The sequence below is a fragment of the Camellia sinensis genome, chromosome 10 (genome assembly GCF_055761805.1).
Source record: "Camellia sinensis isolate YWXY chromosome 10, ASM5576180v1, whole genome shotgun sequence".
NCBI lineage: Eukaryota > Viridiplantae > Streptophyta > Magnoliopsida > Ericales > Theaceae > Camellia > Camellia sinensis.
Window position 1 is genome coordinate 49,180,905 of NC_138970.1, and position 21,203 is coordinate 49,202,107.

The 21,203-nt window shown below is 33.9% G+C and overlaps 2 protein-coding genes across 2 annotated transcripts; one reads left to right on the plus strand and one right to left on the minus strand.

Moving 5' to 3' along the window:
* Positions 1-7,963: 7,963 nt before the first annotated feature.
* Positions 7,964-12,052, plus strand: LOC114320546 (fructose-1,6-bisphosphatase, chloroplastic). The gene is given in 4 exon segments (XM_082891340.1): positions 7,964-8,437; positions 10,054-10,278; positions 10,704-11,210; positions 11,730-12,052. Coding segments are annotated over 4 exon segments (1,233 nt in total). The 5' UTR covers positions 7,964-8,008; the 3' UTR covers positions 11,802-12,052.
* A 237-nt stretch (positions 12,053-12,289) lies between these two features.
* Positions 12,290-15,446, minus strand: LOC114320545 (uncharacterized). Its single transcript, XM_028267614.2, has 6 exons — positions 14,974-15,446; positions 14,610-14,874; positions 13,740-13,940; positions 12,980-13,640; positions 12,697-12,863; positions 12,290-12,603 (listed from the first exon to the last, which is right to left on the minus strand). The coding sequence occupies exons 1-6, from the start codon at positions 15,145-15,147 to the stop codon at positions 12,551-12,553; spliced, it is 1,521 nt and encodes a 506-aa protein (XP_028123415.2). The 5' UTR covers positions 15,148-15,446; the 3' UTR covers positions 12,290-12,550.
* Positions 15,447-21,203: the final 5,757 nt, after the last annotated feature.

Consider the following 21,203-nt stretch of genomic DNA (forward strand, 5'->3'; position numbering starts at 1 on the left):
TTTTCTTCCCTTTTTCTCCACTGAAACACCACACCACACCACACAACACAAAACAAAACTGAATCGAAAAATTTGAACGTTACAGAGCCGCCATAGAGAGAGATGTGTCTTGTACCTGTGTTCTCTCCATCTAGGGCTTCGGCTACAGAAGCCTCCGAGCAGGCTTAATAGGGCTTCTAATGATTGTGCGGTTTCGACTTCGACTTCGTCTTCGTCTTCTTCTCCATCGGCGCTGTTGAAGAGGTAGAGGCCAGCGAGGCTAGATATTCCGGATTCAGGAATGGGTTTTGATGGTGGTTGCGTGGCGACGCCGGTGGTGGGAGTGGAGAGGAGGGAGGTTGTGGAGGCTGAGAGTAATGGGTATCCGGTGTTTTGTAAGGGGAAGAAGGGAAGCCATGGAAGATAGGTACTTGGCCCTCCTCAATCTTCAAGGAGATCCCAAACAGTGATATGATTAATGCCCTTGAATCCGTCGTTGTTTTGTAAGGGGAAGAAGGGAAGCCATGGAAGATAGGTACTTGGCCCTCCTCAATCTTCAAGGAGATCCCAAACAGTGATATGATTAATGCCCTTGAATCCGTCGTTCGAAACGGAGAAACCAATCGGCATATTGGTGTTCCGTTCAAAGGTGCCGTTTTATTATTAACCCAAATTGTTTGGAACTTTAAGTTGGGTCCTTAATGTTGAATTGAGTTTGGTAATCCAATCATTCAAATATCAAATCTAATGGTTTATTTGTTTATAAGAGAAATTCTTTTGTCATTTCTTAGTTGAACATAATGATCAATTTTTTGAAAAGTCAATTGGAAATGTTTTAAATTTAATTTTATAATTTAAATAAATTTATAAATATATACATATATATATATGTATATATAGTTATCTTACAGAACCATATAAATTTTACCAACCGGTTAATAGACACTTTGGTTTGCAGTTATGTTTCATCCCAGTGAGCGTGCATGTCATGGGGGCTCGTCCCCTTCATTTACAACTTTTTTAGAGTGCAAGAACCCAGATAGAGGTTGTGTGTCTAAACGTCCAAGTGCTAGTATTCATTGTGTGGATGATGCTGGGGTCATGGCTGAAGAGTTAATACTACTTTTCTACCCTACGTGTTAATCATGAAGAAGAATATATATACACCACTTTGATTGAGATATATACTTGTTTTTTCTTATTTAAATAAATGTTCTGATTGGGAATGGCCATGATTAATTTTTATTTGAGAAATACTATGCATTTAAATTTTATAGTTGTTAGAATTTCAATTATATTATATAGATTTGATTAAACAGAATTGGAACTGTTTTAAACAGGATCCGATTATAATTGAACGGTATGTATACCATACATAATTGTTTAGACACAACAAAACAAATTTGGAGTTATTCAGATTTTGAGAACTGAATGCATTTTTCATAATATGATTTTTTTTTTTTGTATCAAAAAAAAATATATATATATATATATATATATTATTTGGTTATGAAAAATCTAGAAATTCCCTAGATGTTGATTTGTGATTATGTATCAATTTTAAGCGGAATATAACAATCTCAATCAAACAATCAAGACAAAGAGACACAACGATTTTAACGTGGAAAAAACCACAATTGGACACCTCCAACTGTGATCAAAAAATCACGGGCAACAGCCACAAGACAATCCACTAAGAAGAATTAAAGGAATTACACAGGTATACTCTCAATTACCTAGCGAATCCACAACGCCTAATTGAACCAACCTTTAAGTGCCTCTTCCAACCCCATCGTCACCACGGAATTGTCTTTCTGATGAGCCACTCCGGATTCCACCAAAGCTTCAGGCTCAAATTCTTCAGAATCCACAACTGAAGAACAACTCTCTCTTTTGTAGAACAAAACACAACCTTTGATGTACTCTTTTTAAAACATGAGTTGAATACTCAATAAAACATCAAAGAAAACTCACAAAGTATCCCCAGATATAAACCCTAGAAACCAAAAAGAAGATCTGGAGAAGTTATCCTAAAATCTGACCCAATACGCGAATTTATAGAATCTGTCCCGCGATCTCCGCTCGAGGGCCCAACAGCCCGCTCGAGCAGGCTTCAGCAAAATATGCGCGAAATATCACAGAGGTCCGCTCGAGCGCCAGAAATCCCGCTCGAGCGCGAAATCACACAGCTCAGTACTATTGCAGGCGACCAAAACTGCTGGAACCAGGAATTCTCCGCTCGAGCGCGGGTATGTCCGCTCGAGCGGACAGGCAGTTGTGAATGCATTTTTGCATTTTGCTTCGGGGGCGCTGCCCCTCGACCCCGCCGTGGCGCTGCCCCGGACCCGCCAAGGGGCGCTGCCCCCTAGACCCCCGCGAGCTGACCGGGCAGCTCGATCCCCGTCATAATCAGCGAAGTGGCAATCTTGAAAGCATTAGCATCACAAACTTCTCTGAATGGCACAATTCGGGTTGGATTCGCATCTAAACACTCATAGCCTCACTGAAATAAAAATGCGAATAAAATTACAACTCAAAGGAATTTTGTCAAACGGGATTGCCAAGAAATAAAACCTAACAGGTTATGTGGCAATTATGAGTTAGTTGCAAATCCATGTTAGAATGGTAATTTATTCTCTTGTAGCAATTATGAATTGATGCAACTGTTTCCTAATGAGTCATATGTATTGAAATACGGTTTTGACCTTTTGGTTTTTGATTTTTAAATTTAAAATCAAGTATATGGTGAATTGATAATAGAATTAGTTTTTTTTTTTTTTTTTTATATATGAATTCATATTCAATGCTACTCATTTGCAAATTTGATTACATTGTTTTGTATCATTAGGCAGTTAAACTATTATTATTAGTTTTGTACCAACAGTTGCCATCTCTTCGTGGATATGTCTTTTGAATTGAAACAACTATTCTCTTTTTTTTTTTTTTTTTTTTTTTTTTTTTTTTTTGAAGTGTTTTAGCACGGTTCATATTTGAAACAACGGTTTCTTTGCACCCTTTTTGTGGTGTGAATTAATTAAACAGTAGTGTATCTTTATATTGATTAGCAGATATTCTGAGAAAGCCTGAGAATTAATTAAACAGTAGTGCATCTTTATATTGATTAGCGGATATTCTGAGAAAGTCCATCACCATTCACAGAAATATCAAACGTATATAGTACTTTGGTGTCAAATTATTATTTAATTTTGACAACTTGTTATAGACATCATGTAGTCATGAAATTATTATGAAAAAATGTGTGATATATGTGCTAATTTTTTGATTGATTTAGTTTCAGTGCTATATATGGGATTTAATTAGAGTTTATTTAAAAATTTGTAAATTTTTTAAATTGTGGTGGTGCTACTACCAATGGATCTCTTTTGGAGTATTATATTTGATTATGGTAATAATACTCTTGCAATATCAAAACAATCATTAATACCAGAGAAATTTAAACATGATGATTGAAATGGTGGTGTCATTTCATTTAATTGGAATTAGATTGAAGAATCTTTTGTGTTGATTATTAGTTTGTTAATAATCAAGTTGAAAGTTATTTTTAAAGTAACTTTGAGTTTTGTGACATAAATTGTCATCAATCTTTATTTTACTTGTATAGTAGAATTTGTTTAACCATGAACCATAATATTAATGTAGGACTTTATCTATTGAATTAAAAGAATTAATTAAATTTGCTTTGTCCCAAATATTTTGAATAAATAAAGTAAAATTCATCAAAAATGAATTATTAGTTGTGGCGGTGACACTTGTCTGGAAATGAATCATGTTGTTTGTGCTAATTTATATATTATTACAAATGTGGGGGAGAAAGATTAATGGAAAAATTATGATTATGATTGACTTGTTAATCTTGTCCATGTCTACATATGTTGTAGAGTTAACAATTAATAGCATCATTTTTTTTTATGATGTCATTAATATCAATTTGGTATGTGGTGTACTATTAATGGATGTCAATTATTTATCAAAGTGTTGATAAAAATGTAAACTTATGTATTTTGACATAAAAGGAATTCTAACATTCTTTGGATTAATGACTGTGAAATTGGTGTGGTGACCGATAAACTCCATAATAAAATATTATATGAGTTAAAATATTTTATGGGTGAAAGATGTTTTGGTAATTGTCGACGTAGTCACCAATATTGGATAAGACAAATAAGATGTAAATGTAATTATACAGTAATATTTATATTCCATGTTGAGATTGGAATTAGGGTTGCAGTAAACAAAAAGAAATTAATAAAGAAATGTTATTTGACAAAGTGTTGTGGCCACAACTGGTTTTAGTCATTACTTCTTTGTACTGCAAAAGCAAGTTATGAAGTCTAATTGTTTTTAGACAAATTAGTATTGTGATTATATTCACAAAGCAATTTACATCTTGTTATTTAGTTCAAGCACGCCAATTAATGATATATTTTGATTTATCTCAGAATTGTGAGGGTGTATTTATTATACACTAGCAAGAGAAATTAAGTTTTCTTGGAATGCTTAAAATGTGGGGGTGCTTGGAGGATTTTACCAAAGTAACGGTTCTGATTGTAGGTCCACAAAGAATCTCAATTCTTTCTATAGGACAAACTTGGAGTAGAAGCAAAAATGGTTTTATTAACTCTTAAGAAACAACTCTATATTTATTATTTAAATTTGAAAATGGGAGTGACATAGAGTAACGGTAAGTCTCAATGTAATCAAAGACTTAATACCATAGGACATTTGCTTTCAGTTGTGAATATTGTCTAAGGATAATATAATAGATCCACTAGGTCAAACGAATAATAGCGGCCGCTAAATAAAAAGTTTGACCAAAGAGCAAAAGTTCATCGAGGGGAATGTGATTAAAGCTTATTACATCAGAGTCATCATAATGGTAACCCTACTTAGATGACTAGAGATCCTAAGAACTAAGTTCAAAGGGACAACTAAGTTATGTGTGGCTCGCCAGAAATCACTAAAGGAGTCTATCTCCTATCCATTCCTATGATGAGAGTGATATCTGCAACATTTGTTGTATGTAAGGGATTTAGGGTAAGCTATGCTTTTAATGATAACTTATATCTTGAAAATCCTAGAGGGGTATCTTTCAAGAGGAGTATTTAAGAAACTTGAAATAAGGATCACCTATATGAGTGTGAAGGGGCCGCTTCTATGAGAATTGAAAAGGCTAAATTTTCTAAAGCACTCATGAAACACCAGGACTTGCCCAAGGCCAAAATAGGCACAACTGTGAGAACTAAACTGTGCCTGGAGATATTCTGTGTGAATTCTATTGTCTTGGCTTATACAAACGGCTGAACAATTCAAGACATCACGTCTACTGATTAGCTAGTAAGTTCGATAGGCTTTCACTAGAGAAGGTTCAAAGCCAAAAGCTATCTCTCCCGATGCAGGGTATTTCCTTAATGTACTCTCTCTTTGTCTGTATGTTGTTGCATGTCCTTTCCGTAGATTTCATTCATGTAGGGATTGTTGAAAAATTTGAATTTAAATTTACTCCAATGGTTGTGTCTCTTGAGATGGAAGGGTGTGTCCCATAAAAAGGTCAAACCTTTCTAAAGAGTCACATAGAAGTCTATATATTCCATCTCCCTCACTTCATTTGGGATAGTAAATTGTCATTCTTCTTCACTTTGCATTTATTCTTCATATTTCCTGAGTCTAATTTTCCTATAAAGAGAGTACATGCACAGCAAAGTTCGTTAGGCTTGCAATAGTAGTGCTGCTTGTGCAAGACATTGATCGTTGTATCCTGAGAGATAGACGTCCATTGAATTCTAAGCACCGGTGGGAGGACAAATCTGTCTTAAGAAAAAAGTGTCACACACTCGACTCGATTAGGTTTTATCTTTTTATGTACTGTAAATTTTATCACGTTATTATGTTGATTTATTTCAGTTTTTGATTTTGCCCAAAAAGCGTTTGCATAATTTTAAATTATATTTTCCATATAGTTTGGTACTATTATTTTTTCTAGCAATACCATATCAAACCAACATCAAATATATATAAAAAATAAATAAATAAAAGAGACAAAATAAACATAAATCAAGAAAAGTAAATTTTATATCCACAATAATTTTTTTAAAGATCAAAAAAAATATTTAAAAAATTAATAAAACTACCACAACAAAACTCTAACTCTCTTGTCCTTTTTCCTCATTTCCTCTTCCTTTCCACCGTCTCTCACTACGCCAAAACAGAGCATTAACGGCGATTTTTTTAACGGCGGTTTTCGTTATCGCCGTTAAAGATACTATTAAAGGCGGTAACGAAACCGCCGTTAATACCGCCGTTAATGTATTTTTAACAGCGGTTTCGTTACCGCCGCTAAAGTATCTTTAACGGCGATAATGAAACCGCCGTTAAAAAAACTGTCACTAAAGCGCTCTTTTAACGGCGGTAACGAAACCGCCGCTAAAGCCCTCTTATTACCGTCGTTAATGACGGCAGCCTTTGCCGGCAGAGCTCCGGCGGAACTCCGGCGAGTGGTGACTATGGCGGCCAGAGGTTGAACATGACCATCTACAATAACACAAAAGTAATGTTTAAATATTTATTTGGGGAATATATTTCATATCGAGTGGTTGTGGTGGAGTGGTTGGCGTGCATGGATTATAAGGGTTCGAGACCTGGGAGGTGCAAGAAGAAAGAATTATTTTTTAAAAAATTTGAACCTATTTACGGCGGTAAAGAACCGCCATTTTTGTTTATATATTACTGCCGTTTTTGGTCGACTTTTAACAACGGTAATTTACTTTTTACGACGGTTGTACCTTTTCCTACACGAGTATAAACAGCGATCCTAAATTACCGCCGTTAAAGGCTTTAACAGCGGTTTTACATCATCTAACGGTGATAAAAAACCGCCGCTAAAGTCCAATTTTGGCGTAGTGTCTCTTTTACACACACACCCAGCCACACAGAACACTCTCTTTTTTATTTGATTACTCTCTCTCTCTCTCTTTTATTTTCTTTTCTTATTGACTATTCTAACTTAATTGATATATTGTATAATATTATATAAATACAACATAAACATAACATATAAAAATATAAATATAAGATCAATATATATATCTAACACCTTTTATATATATATAAAAATATATAAATATTTAAATTAATTATATATAATTAAATTAATTAAATTATACATTAAATTCTCATGTAACCACACAATTAATAAAATTAAAAATAAAATAAAATAAAATAATAATAATAATAGTAATAAATAAATAATTACTTACAAAAAATTAGAATTGCTACAAAAGCTTCCTTCTAATTTCAAAAAAAATTATTCAATACGTTTTGTTTCAATTTTCTAGAAATTGAGTTTTTTATTTTTAATGAATATTTTTAAAATTTTAAGTAATTTTTTTAATTTTTTAAATATATTTTACTTAGATGTATCTAAAAAATAAAATATTTATAAAAAAAATATTTTAAAAAATTAATAAATATACAAAAATATGAAAAATATATTGAATTTTTATTTTTTTAATTTATATTTTTGGTATTTAGTAAATTTTTTATAGATTGTTTCACAAAATTATACTTTTCAAATATATTTATGTTAGATGTATCTAAAAATTAAAAAAATATATATTTAAAACATTAAAATAAAATTCAATAAATAATAATAATAATAATTTTTAAAAAACAAATCCTGAAAATAGTCACCAAACAAACAGGCTAATTACGTTTTAATTTTACTTTTATACGCATACGTCGGTGAGTAGGTCCCCTTCAAAGCCCAGTCAGGTGCATACAATTGTCTGTACAGGGCAAGATAAGCACGTAAGTAGGGAACGAGGATCCTCTCCTTGCAGTTCTCATCCTTACGCCCGTCTTTCGGGTCTAGTTTTAGGTCTAATTTTGATAATCCGAACCGAAGGCCTGCAAGGACGGACGCAAGTACGAGCTGCAAGGAGAGAACCTTGGCTCGTAAGTAGGGTCCCCTTCAAACCACATTTCAGAGGGAGACGGAGAGAGAGAGAGAGCTATGGTTGAAGCGATTCTTCTAACGCAGTCCTCACACATTCTCTTCTCAAACTCTCTTTTCACATCTCATCTCTCTCCTCTCCATCTCCGCCACTCCCACCACCACCACCACCGCCACAACACCGGTTTCAACCTCAGAGTCTAGTGCGAGGCAGCAGCGAGATCGACGACAGTATCATCAGCAGAGATTAAAAAGAAGCAGAGAAAGAGCGTTTACGAGATAGAAAACCTAACGACATGGCTGTTGAAGCAAGAACAGGCAGGTCACATAGATGCCGAGCTCACAATTGTGCTTTCCAGCATATCATTGGCTTGCAAGCAGATCGCTTCTCTCCTGCAGAGGTCCAGCATCGTCAACCTCACTGGAACTCACGGCACCGTCAATATCCAAGGCGAACATCAGAAGAAACTCGACGTTATCTCCAATGAGGTTTTTTGTAATTTCATCAGCATTGCTTTCCATCTTTACTCTCGTCTCTTATGCCAATTCAATTCCACACATTGTCCGAACATTGGGATTAAAACTGCAATGGTAATGGATTCGATTCGGTTCAGGATTGAGGAAAAAATTAGCACTCTTTCAATTTTGTTGGTTGAGATATTAAAATTGGGCATGGAATTCTCTTTTTTTCGATTCAACGGAAATTCAAGAAACAAGAGTTTGAAACATCAAATTACAGATACTAGAGGGTTAGTCAGTCCCTCACAACACTAACTCCAGTCATATCATATCATCTATGACCAGAGCTCTCACATCTTCAGGTTTGTGCTACTCCCTATTGGCCAATTTGTCAGCACTTTTGTTACCCTCCCTGAGGAACAAAAACTTATTGCCGTGTTTGGTTAAGATTTGGAAATGGAAAGGAAAAGAAAAAGGAAAAATGTGTGTGAAACTAGCAAAATGTTTCCCCTACCTAACACAGTATTATGCAGTGTTTGGTTCGGGGGTTTAAGAGGAGATTTGGGAAAAGAAAGAGAAAAAATATATGAAATTATATGAAATGTAAGTTTATTTTATTTACATTTCACTTATCTTTTTTATTTCTCTTTTCAAATCTCTTCTTAGATCCCCAACCAAACACAACAATAAGGGCTTTGTAGGGTGAGTTGTGGCTTGGGCCATTCTACACTTGATTGATGGCCTGTTCAGAGTCAGTTTCGATCTCCAACTCCATCATTCCCTTTTGGAAAATTATGGTGAGGCATCTATAGATGGCCCGCAATTCTGCTTCCAAGCTTGAGCAGTTGCCCCATTTGCCTTAATATCCCCATAGTCAGGCTCCATAGCCTGCTTGACCGGGCTGGGGTCTCCTTTCGAGCAGCCATCAGCATTCAGTTTTGGTTTTCCTGCAGAAGGGAAACACCATTCTCTGTTCTCAAATTGTCCTTTCTTTCGTGCCAAAATATTTAAATTTGTTAGATCGTGTTTTAAGATTAGCTGTACCTTTAGATTTTCAATAGTTCAGTTGTGAGTAGAAGATTTTTAGTCCCAAAATTGATCACATTTTACTATTCTTTTTTTTTTTCTTTTTTCTTTTTTTTTTCAGATTTCGATTTAATGTAAGATAGGGAATCAGGATTTAAAGGCTTTATAAAAATTTGTCGAATCAATTATAATAAAAAATAATGAAGAGAAAATGTGAAAGTTCCTTTATAAATGTTTCTAATTTTTATTGTAAAATGTGTAGTATTGATAACTAACCTTCCAAGCTCAAAATTTAGAATATCAAAAATATTTAAATATAATATTTTGGTCCATATCAGTGTAAAAAAAATTTAGGACCAAACACATTTGTACCTTGTGAAAATTTTGGTTGATTTTTTAGAATTTTTTTTTTAAAATTTTGAAAAATTAGAAACTAATTTGACAAAAATAATCATTATTTATTTATTTTTTACCAAATTAATTTTTTAATTTTTTTTCATATAAACATACTAAAAAAAACACAACCAAATAGAGCTCAAAATTTCGGTCAGTCTGGAGCAGTCAGCTCGCTTTTGGTGCTTGTGATGAGCTCAAGTGAAATAGTGGATCAAAATATGCAGGTGTTCTGTAACTGTCTGAGATCTAGTGGGAGGACAGGGATTATAGCATCAGAGGAAGAAGACGTACCAGTTGCAGTTGAAGAGACTTACTCTGGAAACTACGTTGTTGTATTTGACCCCATTGACGGATCCGCCAACATCGACACTGCTCTAACTACAGGATCCATCTTCGGCATCTATGGCCCCGATAAGCAATGCCTCCTCAACCTTGATGATGATTCCACGGTACAATTTCTCTCTTCTGTTAGTTTCAGCATGTGAAATATGGCCCATTGTATCAATGAAAATATGCATCGTTGTGTGTGGCATATATATAGCCCGGTTGGGTCAATTTGTAGACAGATTGATAAATTTTAACTCGCAATCCAACTAACCCATTAATTTTTATCATCTAACCTGTCAAACCCAATCCGCTCACTTTCTCAAACTGCACAAATTGGTTTGGATCAATGCCGGTTGATTCATTTTTTTGCACAACCCTATTTGTAGCCCATGTGCTATTTTTTTCTCAGGCTTATAATTTGACATTGGCACCACGAGCCGAGTTCATGCCATTTATTTAGCAACGAGCCAATTCAATCTTTTTATGAATAGCTCAATTCCTTTGCAATGTACTATTCTCTCATCATAATTTGACATTTCCACAACAGCTTGGTCAAGAAGAACAGAAGTGCATCATCAGCGTTTGCCAGCCCGGTAGCAACTTACTGGCTGCAGGGTATTGTCTGTACTCGAGTGCAGTGATCCTCACACTGTCACTTGGGAGAGGGGTGTTTGGCTTCACCTTGGACCCGGGCTACGGAGAATTTGTTCTAACTCATGAAGACATCAAGATACCAAAAACAGGCAAAATTTACTCATTCAATGAAGGAAACTATGATTTGTGGGATGACAAGTTGAAGAAATACCTCAACCACCTGAAGCAGCCTGGGGCCAATGGGAAGCCCTACTCTGGCCGATACATAGGCTGCCTTGTTGGTGAGATCCATAGAATGCTGCTGTGTGGTGGAGTGTATGGGAACCCCAAGAACAAGAATGCCAAGAATGGGAATCTGAGGCTGTTGTATGAGTGTGCGCCGATGAGCTATTTGGTGGAACAAGCTGGTGGGAAGGCAATTGATGGACATCAGAGAATACTAGAAATCAAACCAGCTCAGGTTTTTTTCTCCTTCCTTTTCTTTTTCTTGGTTGGTTTGTGCTAATCATAAAAATTAAGTCATAGCACATCTAAAAAAGAGATACACAACTAAGTTTAGAAAAACGCTTAGGCAAAACGAGGCATGCTCTTAATTAGAGACATGCTTCAAGACAAGTTACCTACTCTAGTCTTCACAAAAATAAACCTCTCAACCCGAGAGACTAGGTGGAACTAGCCTACCTCTCACCTAGGACTGCAAATGAACTACGCTATTCGTGAACAAAGTTCGATCTCAGCTAATTTAAAGTTCATTTGAGCTTAACTCATTTGCAAAATGCTCAAATGAACAGTGGAAAACAAACCTAATTGATGAATACAATAATATCGAGTCACATCTATGAGGGTCCCTCACAACTGATCAAGAGTTGTCCATTTTGAATAATAGACAATAATCCTTGACAATGGAAACCTAGATGGAAAAAAAAAATGGAACTATAAACAACAGTAATGATCCAACTTCTAATATTTTCTTTGGCAGATTCACCAGCGTTCTTCAATTTTCATTGGAAGCCCAGATGAAATAGAGAAATTGGAGAAGTACTTGGCTTGAGAAATACCAAGGCTAGGTATCCAAATTGTTTACTGTGCACAATTCTATATAAAGTTTCAAGCATGTTTACATTATTTGCTGTGGAATTTTGAAGGAAAAAAATATATTATTCAAACAAGAATATCAAAGTGTGCAATTCAATTTGTTAGCACAACAATTGCATCAGTATGCCCAAAAGTTTGTATTTTTCCAGCATTACTTGAAATGAAATTGAAACGTAGAAAGAAAAAAGAAAAAAAAAAGTTCTTGTATCATATAGTATAAACAACTATGATCCAACTTCTACTAGTATAATTTTTTTATTGGAAAGCCCATATAAAATTGGAGAATTACTTGTGAGCCTAGAATTTTACTGTTTCATATTTCTATATAATGTTTCAAGCATTTTTATATACATATAATTTCAACAGAACTATTCTGCTGATGAAATGTCAAAAATCACAAATCAATTCATTAACCACAACATCAATCCAATGAACAATCAGACATTGAAAGAATGGTACAAGAAATATGTATTCCAAAGAGTCGTCAATACATGAGTATGCTTATATCATATTTTTCAAGACCTTCATACAATTTGCAGTTATAACTATCTGAACCAAAAGATAATTGGAAGGCAATTAATCTACTACTTGAATAGAATTGATGTTGGTTCTTTACAAATTTAGATTATTAAACACCAAGAGCTCACATTAAGCACTGTAATGGTTACCAAGTCAGTCTAAGAGTCATTTTTATTGTAAAACCAGTCAGTCTTTTGACAGATTTTCCTGATCCAAAGAGGAGCTTTTACAATTTTTCACTGCATTAAAAAGAAAAAAAAAATTATTGTTAATTCTAAATCTTTCAAATGAACATTAAAGGGATAAGATACAGAATTGAATGGTATAGTTACCAGGACTTATAATCTTAATGCATTTTCTTGTGGACTTCACAGAAGTCACGGATTCTGGGCAGTGTACATTCATGTCTTTCTCCGACAGAATTTCTGCCATGGTTGATGATAGCTCAGACAATACTTGATTAGCCCCCGAATCAACATTCCATGGTTCATGTGGGGACCTGTACAACATTCATGAAACAAAATACAAAGGGATGAAAATGCAGTTAGATGGTATGAATAAGAATAATTGACAATTGAGTCATAGATAATGTAAGACATTAGGATAAGAATATACCCAGAATGGGACTTTGGAGAAGAATCCATGGCTGGCTGGCAAGTAAATTCTCCATCAAGATCAAAATCAACCAACAGTTCACCGAGGGAAAAATCTATGCCGAAAGCATCCAAATTAGGCAAATCTAAGTCAAAAATCTCTCCTTCCTTGTCAAATTCAGGTACTGGAATGGCATCAGGAATTGGTTTGCTCGAGTTCAGTAGTGTGTCAGAACTATCAAAATCTAGCCTACCCTTTACATGCTCTCTCTTGTTGAGCCTCTTCAAGTTTGCCTTGACTGGTGAGGAAGAAGAAATGCAATGGTTCCTCTCAATTGAGTAACAGGTTAGTTGTTTGACGGGGCTCACTTTAATTGTCTCCGAAGAGATTACAATGCAATTAGTAGAGGTCTTTTGCTGGGGAGTAACATCATTACCAGAAGTAGCAGTGGAAGAAGTTTCCAGTGGAGAAACCGATTTGTCAGTTTGAGAGGAAGTTGCTCGGAGAGGGGTCTTAGGAACAGTCAAATTAGTTGGAGGGGACCGACTAGGCTGGTTGAACAAACACTTGGCAACACTAGATCCTTGAATTGGTGACCCATTGAGTACGTTGTCGTTAGGCTGGTTGAGAGAATTTTCTTGATTATTCATTGCCATGCTTGATTGTGGAAGTGTGTTGGTACCTACACACAAAAAAAAAAAAAAAAAATGGATATAAATCAAAAAAATAAGGATCAAAGATGCAGAATCTACTAGGGCTGCTACATTTAGTGAAATTTTACCTTTGACTGGTAGCTGATTGGTGGTTAAGTTACTGCAAGATCTCTTTGCAGTTATAGGGGCATCTGGAACATCTTTTGAACCTTTTTTCCTTTTCGCAGATGGATGATTTGTAATTGGTGTGGAGAAATTCGAAGGATCGGTTTGAGTGTTGGAGGGTCTGGATGTTGGCATCATTACTGGGGTGTTGTACATAGGATAACCTGATAAAAATGGCATCAGAAAAAAGTCGAATTGACGAAGAAGTTGCCACTTTTCATTTTCAATTATAAGGTTTTTGCACTTTTTTTTTCTCATGAAAAATTGAAAATCAACCCATCCTTATTTCAGCAAATTACTGATGAATTAACCCATCCTTACTGTTTCAACATGCCTTTCACCAAGATTAGTTCCCTACTTCCCACATTTTTCACAAATTTCAAGTTCCTCAAAACTACATGAAATTGCAATCTATGGGTATAAATAAGATCAAATTTGAGCACTACAACCAAAATCATATCATCACTGAAACTACCAATTGCATCAAGTTCAAATTGGGGAATATCTGTGGTAGGGGCCTTAATTTGATGCAGCATTGGCCAACTTGATCTTGGTGGGAAAAAAATATGTATATTTAAGATCCACAAACACAACTTAGATTAACATTTACAGAGTACCATATTTTATTCAGAAAATTAATTGCCACTTTTAGGTTTAGTTTAGTGGCTTCAATTTGAACATTGAAACAGTGAAGAAAGCAAACTAATTCATATCTTCTGATTCAATGTAAATAGTAGTATAGAAAATGGCTAATCCTAAGCCATCTGTGATTGAATAAATCAGAGGTTGAAGATTCAGTTCTTCATTGACGAGGAGGAGCCTGAAATTGGTACCTGCAGGAGACCCAATTGTAAGCTCCATCTGGGGAACCACAGCAGCTGATTTCGCCACAGACGAAATCAACAGTGGTGGAGTCGGGGCAGCGCTACCACCAGCATTGTAAGCGCTCATTACATCTTGCATACCCCGCAACAGCGTCTGGACCCGAATTTTCTCGCTATCCAAACGGCACTTTTCTTGATCCAACATCACTTTCTGCTCCTTCAAATTTATGTACTCATCCAAAATCGCCCCCAAACTCAACAAACTCTTCGGCGCCTACAAAACCCACATAGATCTTCAATCAAACCCACACAGAAAAACAAAATTTGAGAATCAAAAAACAAAAACAAAAACAAAAACAAACAAATGTAGTACCTCTTGAACGGGTGATTTGGAGATGAGGTGGGAGGCTTCGGAGCGGAAGATAGAGCGGGTTTGGGAGAAGTTGTTGTCGGATAAATAGCGGTCGACGATGAAGGCAATTTGGACAGGGGTGACCTTGCCTTTGCCATAGCTTTCTGGTTTTTTTGACTTTGCTTGCTTACCCATCTCTATTCTCTACTCGAACAAGAGTTAGAGAAAGCAAAGTAGAGATTGCAGAGAGAGAAAAGAGTGTTAAAGAGCATGAAAGTATATGAACAACAGTTGAGCATAGACGAAAAGGAGAATGGGGATCTGAGTGAGAAACGATAGGGAAAACGCGGGACTATTTGAAATTTTTTCATTTTTCGCAAAACACCCCGCGATGATTTGTTTCGGAGGCTAATTCTTTTCAATTTGGCGCGCGCTCTCTCTCTCTCTCTCACTCTCTCTCTCGTATATGTTAAGGTAAGGGAAAATGATAGTATACAACTCTACGTTTTAAACTCACTTTTTTAATTCAATAATATGTTAAAAAAATTAGTTAATAAGGCCAAGTTTGGGTACTTGTAAAAAAATCAAAAAGTTAAAAAGTTAACACTATTCACTAAAAGTCAACAATTACGGCTGCACAACTCTCAATTCAAATTTTTCCCTACAAATCAATTTTTACAATTTTTTATTACACATTTTTCCATAAAAAGTCAAAAAGTTAACCCAAACATCCATATTTTTAACCTCAATTTTTTAGTCCAAAAAGACAAAAAGTACACTTATTTAGGACACCCCAAACAACCCCTAAATATCAAGAAAATAATTGGTTTATAATTATCAATCAATCATTTTATTGACACATTATTAAGTCTACAAAGCCTCCGTTTGGGAAGTGGGTTGGCTTTTTAATTTTTTGACTATTTTAGTCTGGGCTAAAAAGCTTAGTTTGATAATGATTTTTTGACTTTTTTTGTGAGAGGATAGTATAATAATTATGGGTTAGATATGATGTTTTATTTGTTGTGACTAAAATAACTTATTTTGCCTCCGTTTGGGAAGTGGGTTGGCTTTTTGGCTTTTTGGTTTTTTTGGCTATTTTAGCCTGGGCTTAAAAGCTTGGTTTGAGAAGGGCTTTTTGGCTTTTTGGCTTTTTTGAGTTTTTTTGTGAGAGAAGAATGTAATGATTATGGGTTGGATGTGATGTTTTGTTTGTTATGGCTAAAGTAGTCTATTTTGTTTTTTGTGGCTAAAATAGCCAAAAAAGCCCAAATCATGGCTTCCCAAACGAAGCCAGCTAAAATAATCCCAAACCTCCTTGCGAAACGGAGCCAAAGTTAGTTTAATTTTAAACTTGAATGACAATATTCCTGGGTAAATTACAATTACTATTTGCTTCAATTCAAATATGAAGGTAGATTACAAACGGTGGTGCTACGTGCACTAATTAATGTATTAACTAATTAGTGTACCAACACTAGTTATGACATTATTATTGACCCTACTCGTTAATCATATTACAAATACTAAAAATCTCTTACATTATGTCACATCATCAATTGATATATTAATTAGTACATTAATTAGTGCATATTGCATTATTCAATTGCAAATCAGTGAATCTTCACAAAATGTTTATGAATTCATAAGAAAAATTTATGGTTGTGTTTGATTATGTATTCCAAAAACATTTCCACCCACTGATTTGAGTGTAATATTTGTTTTGAGTTTTCAAATTATAATTTCACACTCACTTTTGAAAACTCCTTTCTAGGCGGGAAAATTTGGCTAACCTAGTCGTCCTCCCGAACGTCTGGCAGGTTGACCAGACCAATGTTCTTTTTTTTTCTTTTTTCTTTTTTGCCACTTGTTATTTTTATATTGTAAATAAAAAAAATATTTTTGAAATTTTTTAAATTTTTATGAGTTTTGAATATAATTTTTGGGTTGTGTATTTGGTTATAAGTTGTAAGTTTTTGAATAACTTTTCTAATTTCAAAACTTAAAACTCTCTTCAAAATTCAATTCAAAACTTTTTTCAAAACTCATAACCAAACAAAATTTTCATACTCAAATCATAATTTCAAAACTCACAAACTCAAAATATAACTATATTCTCAAATCATATTTAAAAAACTCTATCAAATGCTACTTATAATTTTAATTATTAAAATTGATAAAATTTACCATTAATTAATTAATAACTAACTATTTTTAAAACTTCAATTGAATTGCAATTTCCCTTTACTTCTTGTGATTCTGAAAATTATAAACATTCCCTCGTCAAAAAAAAAAATTATTTAACAAAATTAACATAAAAAATAAAAAACTTAATTACTCTCTTATAGTACAATAATAAGATTATCAAAATTGTTAATTTAAATATATTTTTAATATCATTATAAGTACTAGTAAGGGATATTTATCAATAAGTTTTATCTCATAAACAAGTAATCTAATTAGTCCTAAGTTTTTTTTATTGATCTGTTAAGTCTTATTAATAGAGAGTTTTTTTTCTGTGTGGTCATATTTTTTGTTTTGGTAGTATTTTAGTAGATAATTATACCCGTTTATTAATGTGACAAATATAATGTGATATTCCAATGTGGCAAATATTAATATGACACTTCAATGATGTGACACTCCAAGAAAAATAAAAACTCCTTATCTATGTTTGGTTGGAGGATTTGGAAAGGGAAACGGAAACGGAAAAGGAAAAGGTAGGTGAAATATCAATAAAACATGCCTATATTTCACTTAGTTTCACACACCTTTTCCATTTTCCTTTCCAAATTCATCTCTAAATCCCCAACCAAACACAGCATTAGTGTACTTTTTTCTAAATGTGACAACGTGGCGGCTATGATGAGACACTCCAAAATTTTACTCTAAAAAAAATAATAACTTATTAGTGTATTTTTTTCAAATGTGATAACGTGGCAAGTATATTTTTCTCAAACGTGACAACGTGGCAAGTATAACGTGACACTCTAAAAAAAATTAAAAACTACTTAATGTATTTTTCTCAAACATGACATGTGACACTCTAAAAAAATTAAAAACTCTATAATATACTTTTTCCAAACGTGACACTCTAACGTGGCAAATATAATGTGATGCTAAAAAATTCTTTAGTATACTTTTTTCCAAATGTCCAACGTAGCAGGTAAATGAGTCATTACACATCTAAAATGACTAAATAGATCCCAAGAAAAAAAATATAGGACTATATAGATTACAAATCTAAAATATAAGACTTATTGGTCAATCTCTCTATTAGTAATTGATTTATTGATTTACTTATTAATAAAAATAGATAATTTGTTAGCAATTAGAAATTCAAAGGGGCTATATGTAATTTCAAAAATTACAAAGAATAATTTGTATTTTATACAAATCTCAAAACAATGTATTTATAATTTAATCTAAATATTGAAGTTTTGTTTGACAAAAAAAATCACTTAAATTTTTTTTTTTTTTTTTGTCTTTTAATGAATTATTTTTAAAATTTGTATTAAAAGTCTTTTCAAGACCGTTTGATAAAGCTCCAGAACTACATTTAAAAAAATAAAAAATAAAAAAATCCCTCTCCTTTTTAAGTTTTTTTTAATCTTTATTGGACTTCTAATTTTTTTGAAAGTTTACATCAAAATAAAAAAATTTAACAATTTACTAAAGATGAAAAATAATTTAAAAATTACTTAAAAAAATAACGGTCAAACTCATTCTAAGTATAATATTAATATTACGTGGTAATATCATAAATTAATGAAAACATTTATGGACCACAATCCAAACCCATGTAAGGAAGAAATTCAATTTACAGTAATGTTAAGGTGATGAGGTATCAATTCCCGGGTGGATGGGTCGGACCGGCCCAGGCTCTTCAGGCTCTGGCTCAAGAGGGAGACTCCGTCAGATGACCTGCATGCAAGTTCAGGGGGGAACGGGGTAGTCCCCCAGTGAACCCTCCGGTGCAAGAATTAGTAGAGCAGAGTATGAGAAAACTGTATATCGAGAGATCAAGAGAGAGATAACTTAACCTTTTTCTTTCCTCTTATCCTTGCTTATATCCTTTTGTCATCATTTTTCCTGTCTCCTGTGACGTGCTTTTTTTCGCCGAAAGCCTGTGCCATAGCTCATCTTGTTTAGGGTGATGGAGGCTCTGTTCCGGCGGGGAGTGCTGCTGTAATAAATGCTGTGATGGGTTGCATTAATGGTGATGTGTTGTGATAATAACTCTGCAGATCTTTGTCTGCTGATGTGGCCCGTGTCCCACCTGCCGTGTGCCTAAATGCCGTTGGCCCTTCATGTCTAGGTGGCCTCCAGCTGTTCTGGGCCTTGTCAACCGGGTTGTGCCATTGGCCCCAAGCGATGGGTTCGGGGTGGTTTGCCGTGGGCCGTATGCCTTGTGGGCCTATCCATGTCATAAGGTAAGAATTTGGGATAACATTTATATATTATCAATGAACTAATCTAATGAATTTAACCATAATTTTCTGTGTTATATCAATCTGTTAATGATATCTAAAATTTGACTTTCAAATTCACTGATCATTCAAAGTAGTTGGATCTAGGGGTATTCGCGGTTCAGTTGTGGTCGAAAAACTTCTAATCCGTCATCCGTCTGCTGGATTCAAAAAATGAATCCGCATCCGTCTGCTGGATTAATAGATGCGGATTAAGCAGTTTGGCGGATGGACACGAATTGATTTGGCGGTTTAAACTTTTATAAATTTTGAATATTCTACAACTTGTCGACATTTTTTTTTATAACAATCTAACTCAACATGACTAAAAGATTATCAAATATCAATAATAAATACATATAAGAAAATCATGCATTTTCAAAACTGCTTCATTACTTTTTTTTGTATTCGAAAACTATTTAATTTGATTTTTTTTTTTAAATGACAAAATTAAGCCTTATATATTTTACACAAAAATACCAAATATCAACACTTGTCATTTGATTAAAAGATTTTCAAATTGAAAATACAACAGAATATCTAACATCTTTTTCAATTGAAAACACAAACAAAGTATCCAAACAAAGTATCTAAACAAATTGAAAAATAAAGTCTTACAAATTACTAAAGGTGCTCGCGGTTTGGCAGTTCGGTTGCGGCCAAAGGAATCTCAAATCCACCATCCGTCCAAAACTAAGCGAATTAGAAAAAATTAATCTGCAATCGCCCGCTCATCATCACGTATCCGTCTAAAATGCGATGAATCGATTCAGTTTGAACAGATTAAAATATCCTCTACTCACCCTAACTAGATCTATATTAATACTTGTATGTAAAGTAAAAAATGCTATAAGAAAATACAGTAACTTTTTTGTTTATGTTTTAGGGGCATTGGTTTCTTCTTTTTTTTTTTTCAAAAATTGTGGGCCTTTGAATAATGTCCGCTTCACAGGAATCCTCAACTTAGTACTGGGACCAAAACAACATTTGTAGCCCTATGGGCATGATCAGACGTTTCAAAAAGATTGTAATTGATACATATATATATAAATATAGTGGAGTTCACTTTTATGTTGATATTTGAAAAATAACATGAGTGGGGTGACATTATCATTGATTTGTGACATAACAACCTAATATCATTAATTCAAGGGTATTTCCTTTAGGGTTCCTACTATTAAGATTTTATAATATAAAAAATATTTAATATTTTTATAATGTCTAAAATTTTTTTAGAGAAAATTCAATCCAAATAAATTTTGAAAATTACTCTGGCCTTCCTAGAGAAACTCTCTCTAGGAATTTCTTTGGACTTCCCACTTTCCAGAGAAATTATGGACTTGTCACTAATTTCAAAGTTACCCAGTAAAGAATCGGTGTTGGTGAACAAAAAGGGGTTGAATTGAATTTGCATACAATTAATAATCTAAAAAAATTATACTAAGTGACTATATATATAAATATAAACCTGAAGCAGATATATACCTAGTTTGCTCAATTTCATTGATTCTTCTCTGTGTTTTGAAATTTTCTCTGTGTTGAAATTTCTCTAGCTTGCTCACAAATTTCTTTGTGTTTTGACCAAAGTAAAGAAAATTGAACATATTTCTGCATAACACATAAAAACAAAAATGTATATATATTGGTATCTTCCTCATCAAATTACCTCTCTAAGCTCGTTGTGGTGCTCTTTGTTTTTGAATCCCCACATATTCTCTCTCCAAACAAAGAAGAAGAAGAAGCAACAATGGTGACTGATTTTTGTTCACAGAAGAAGATATGGCC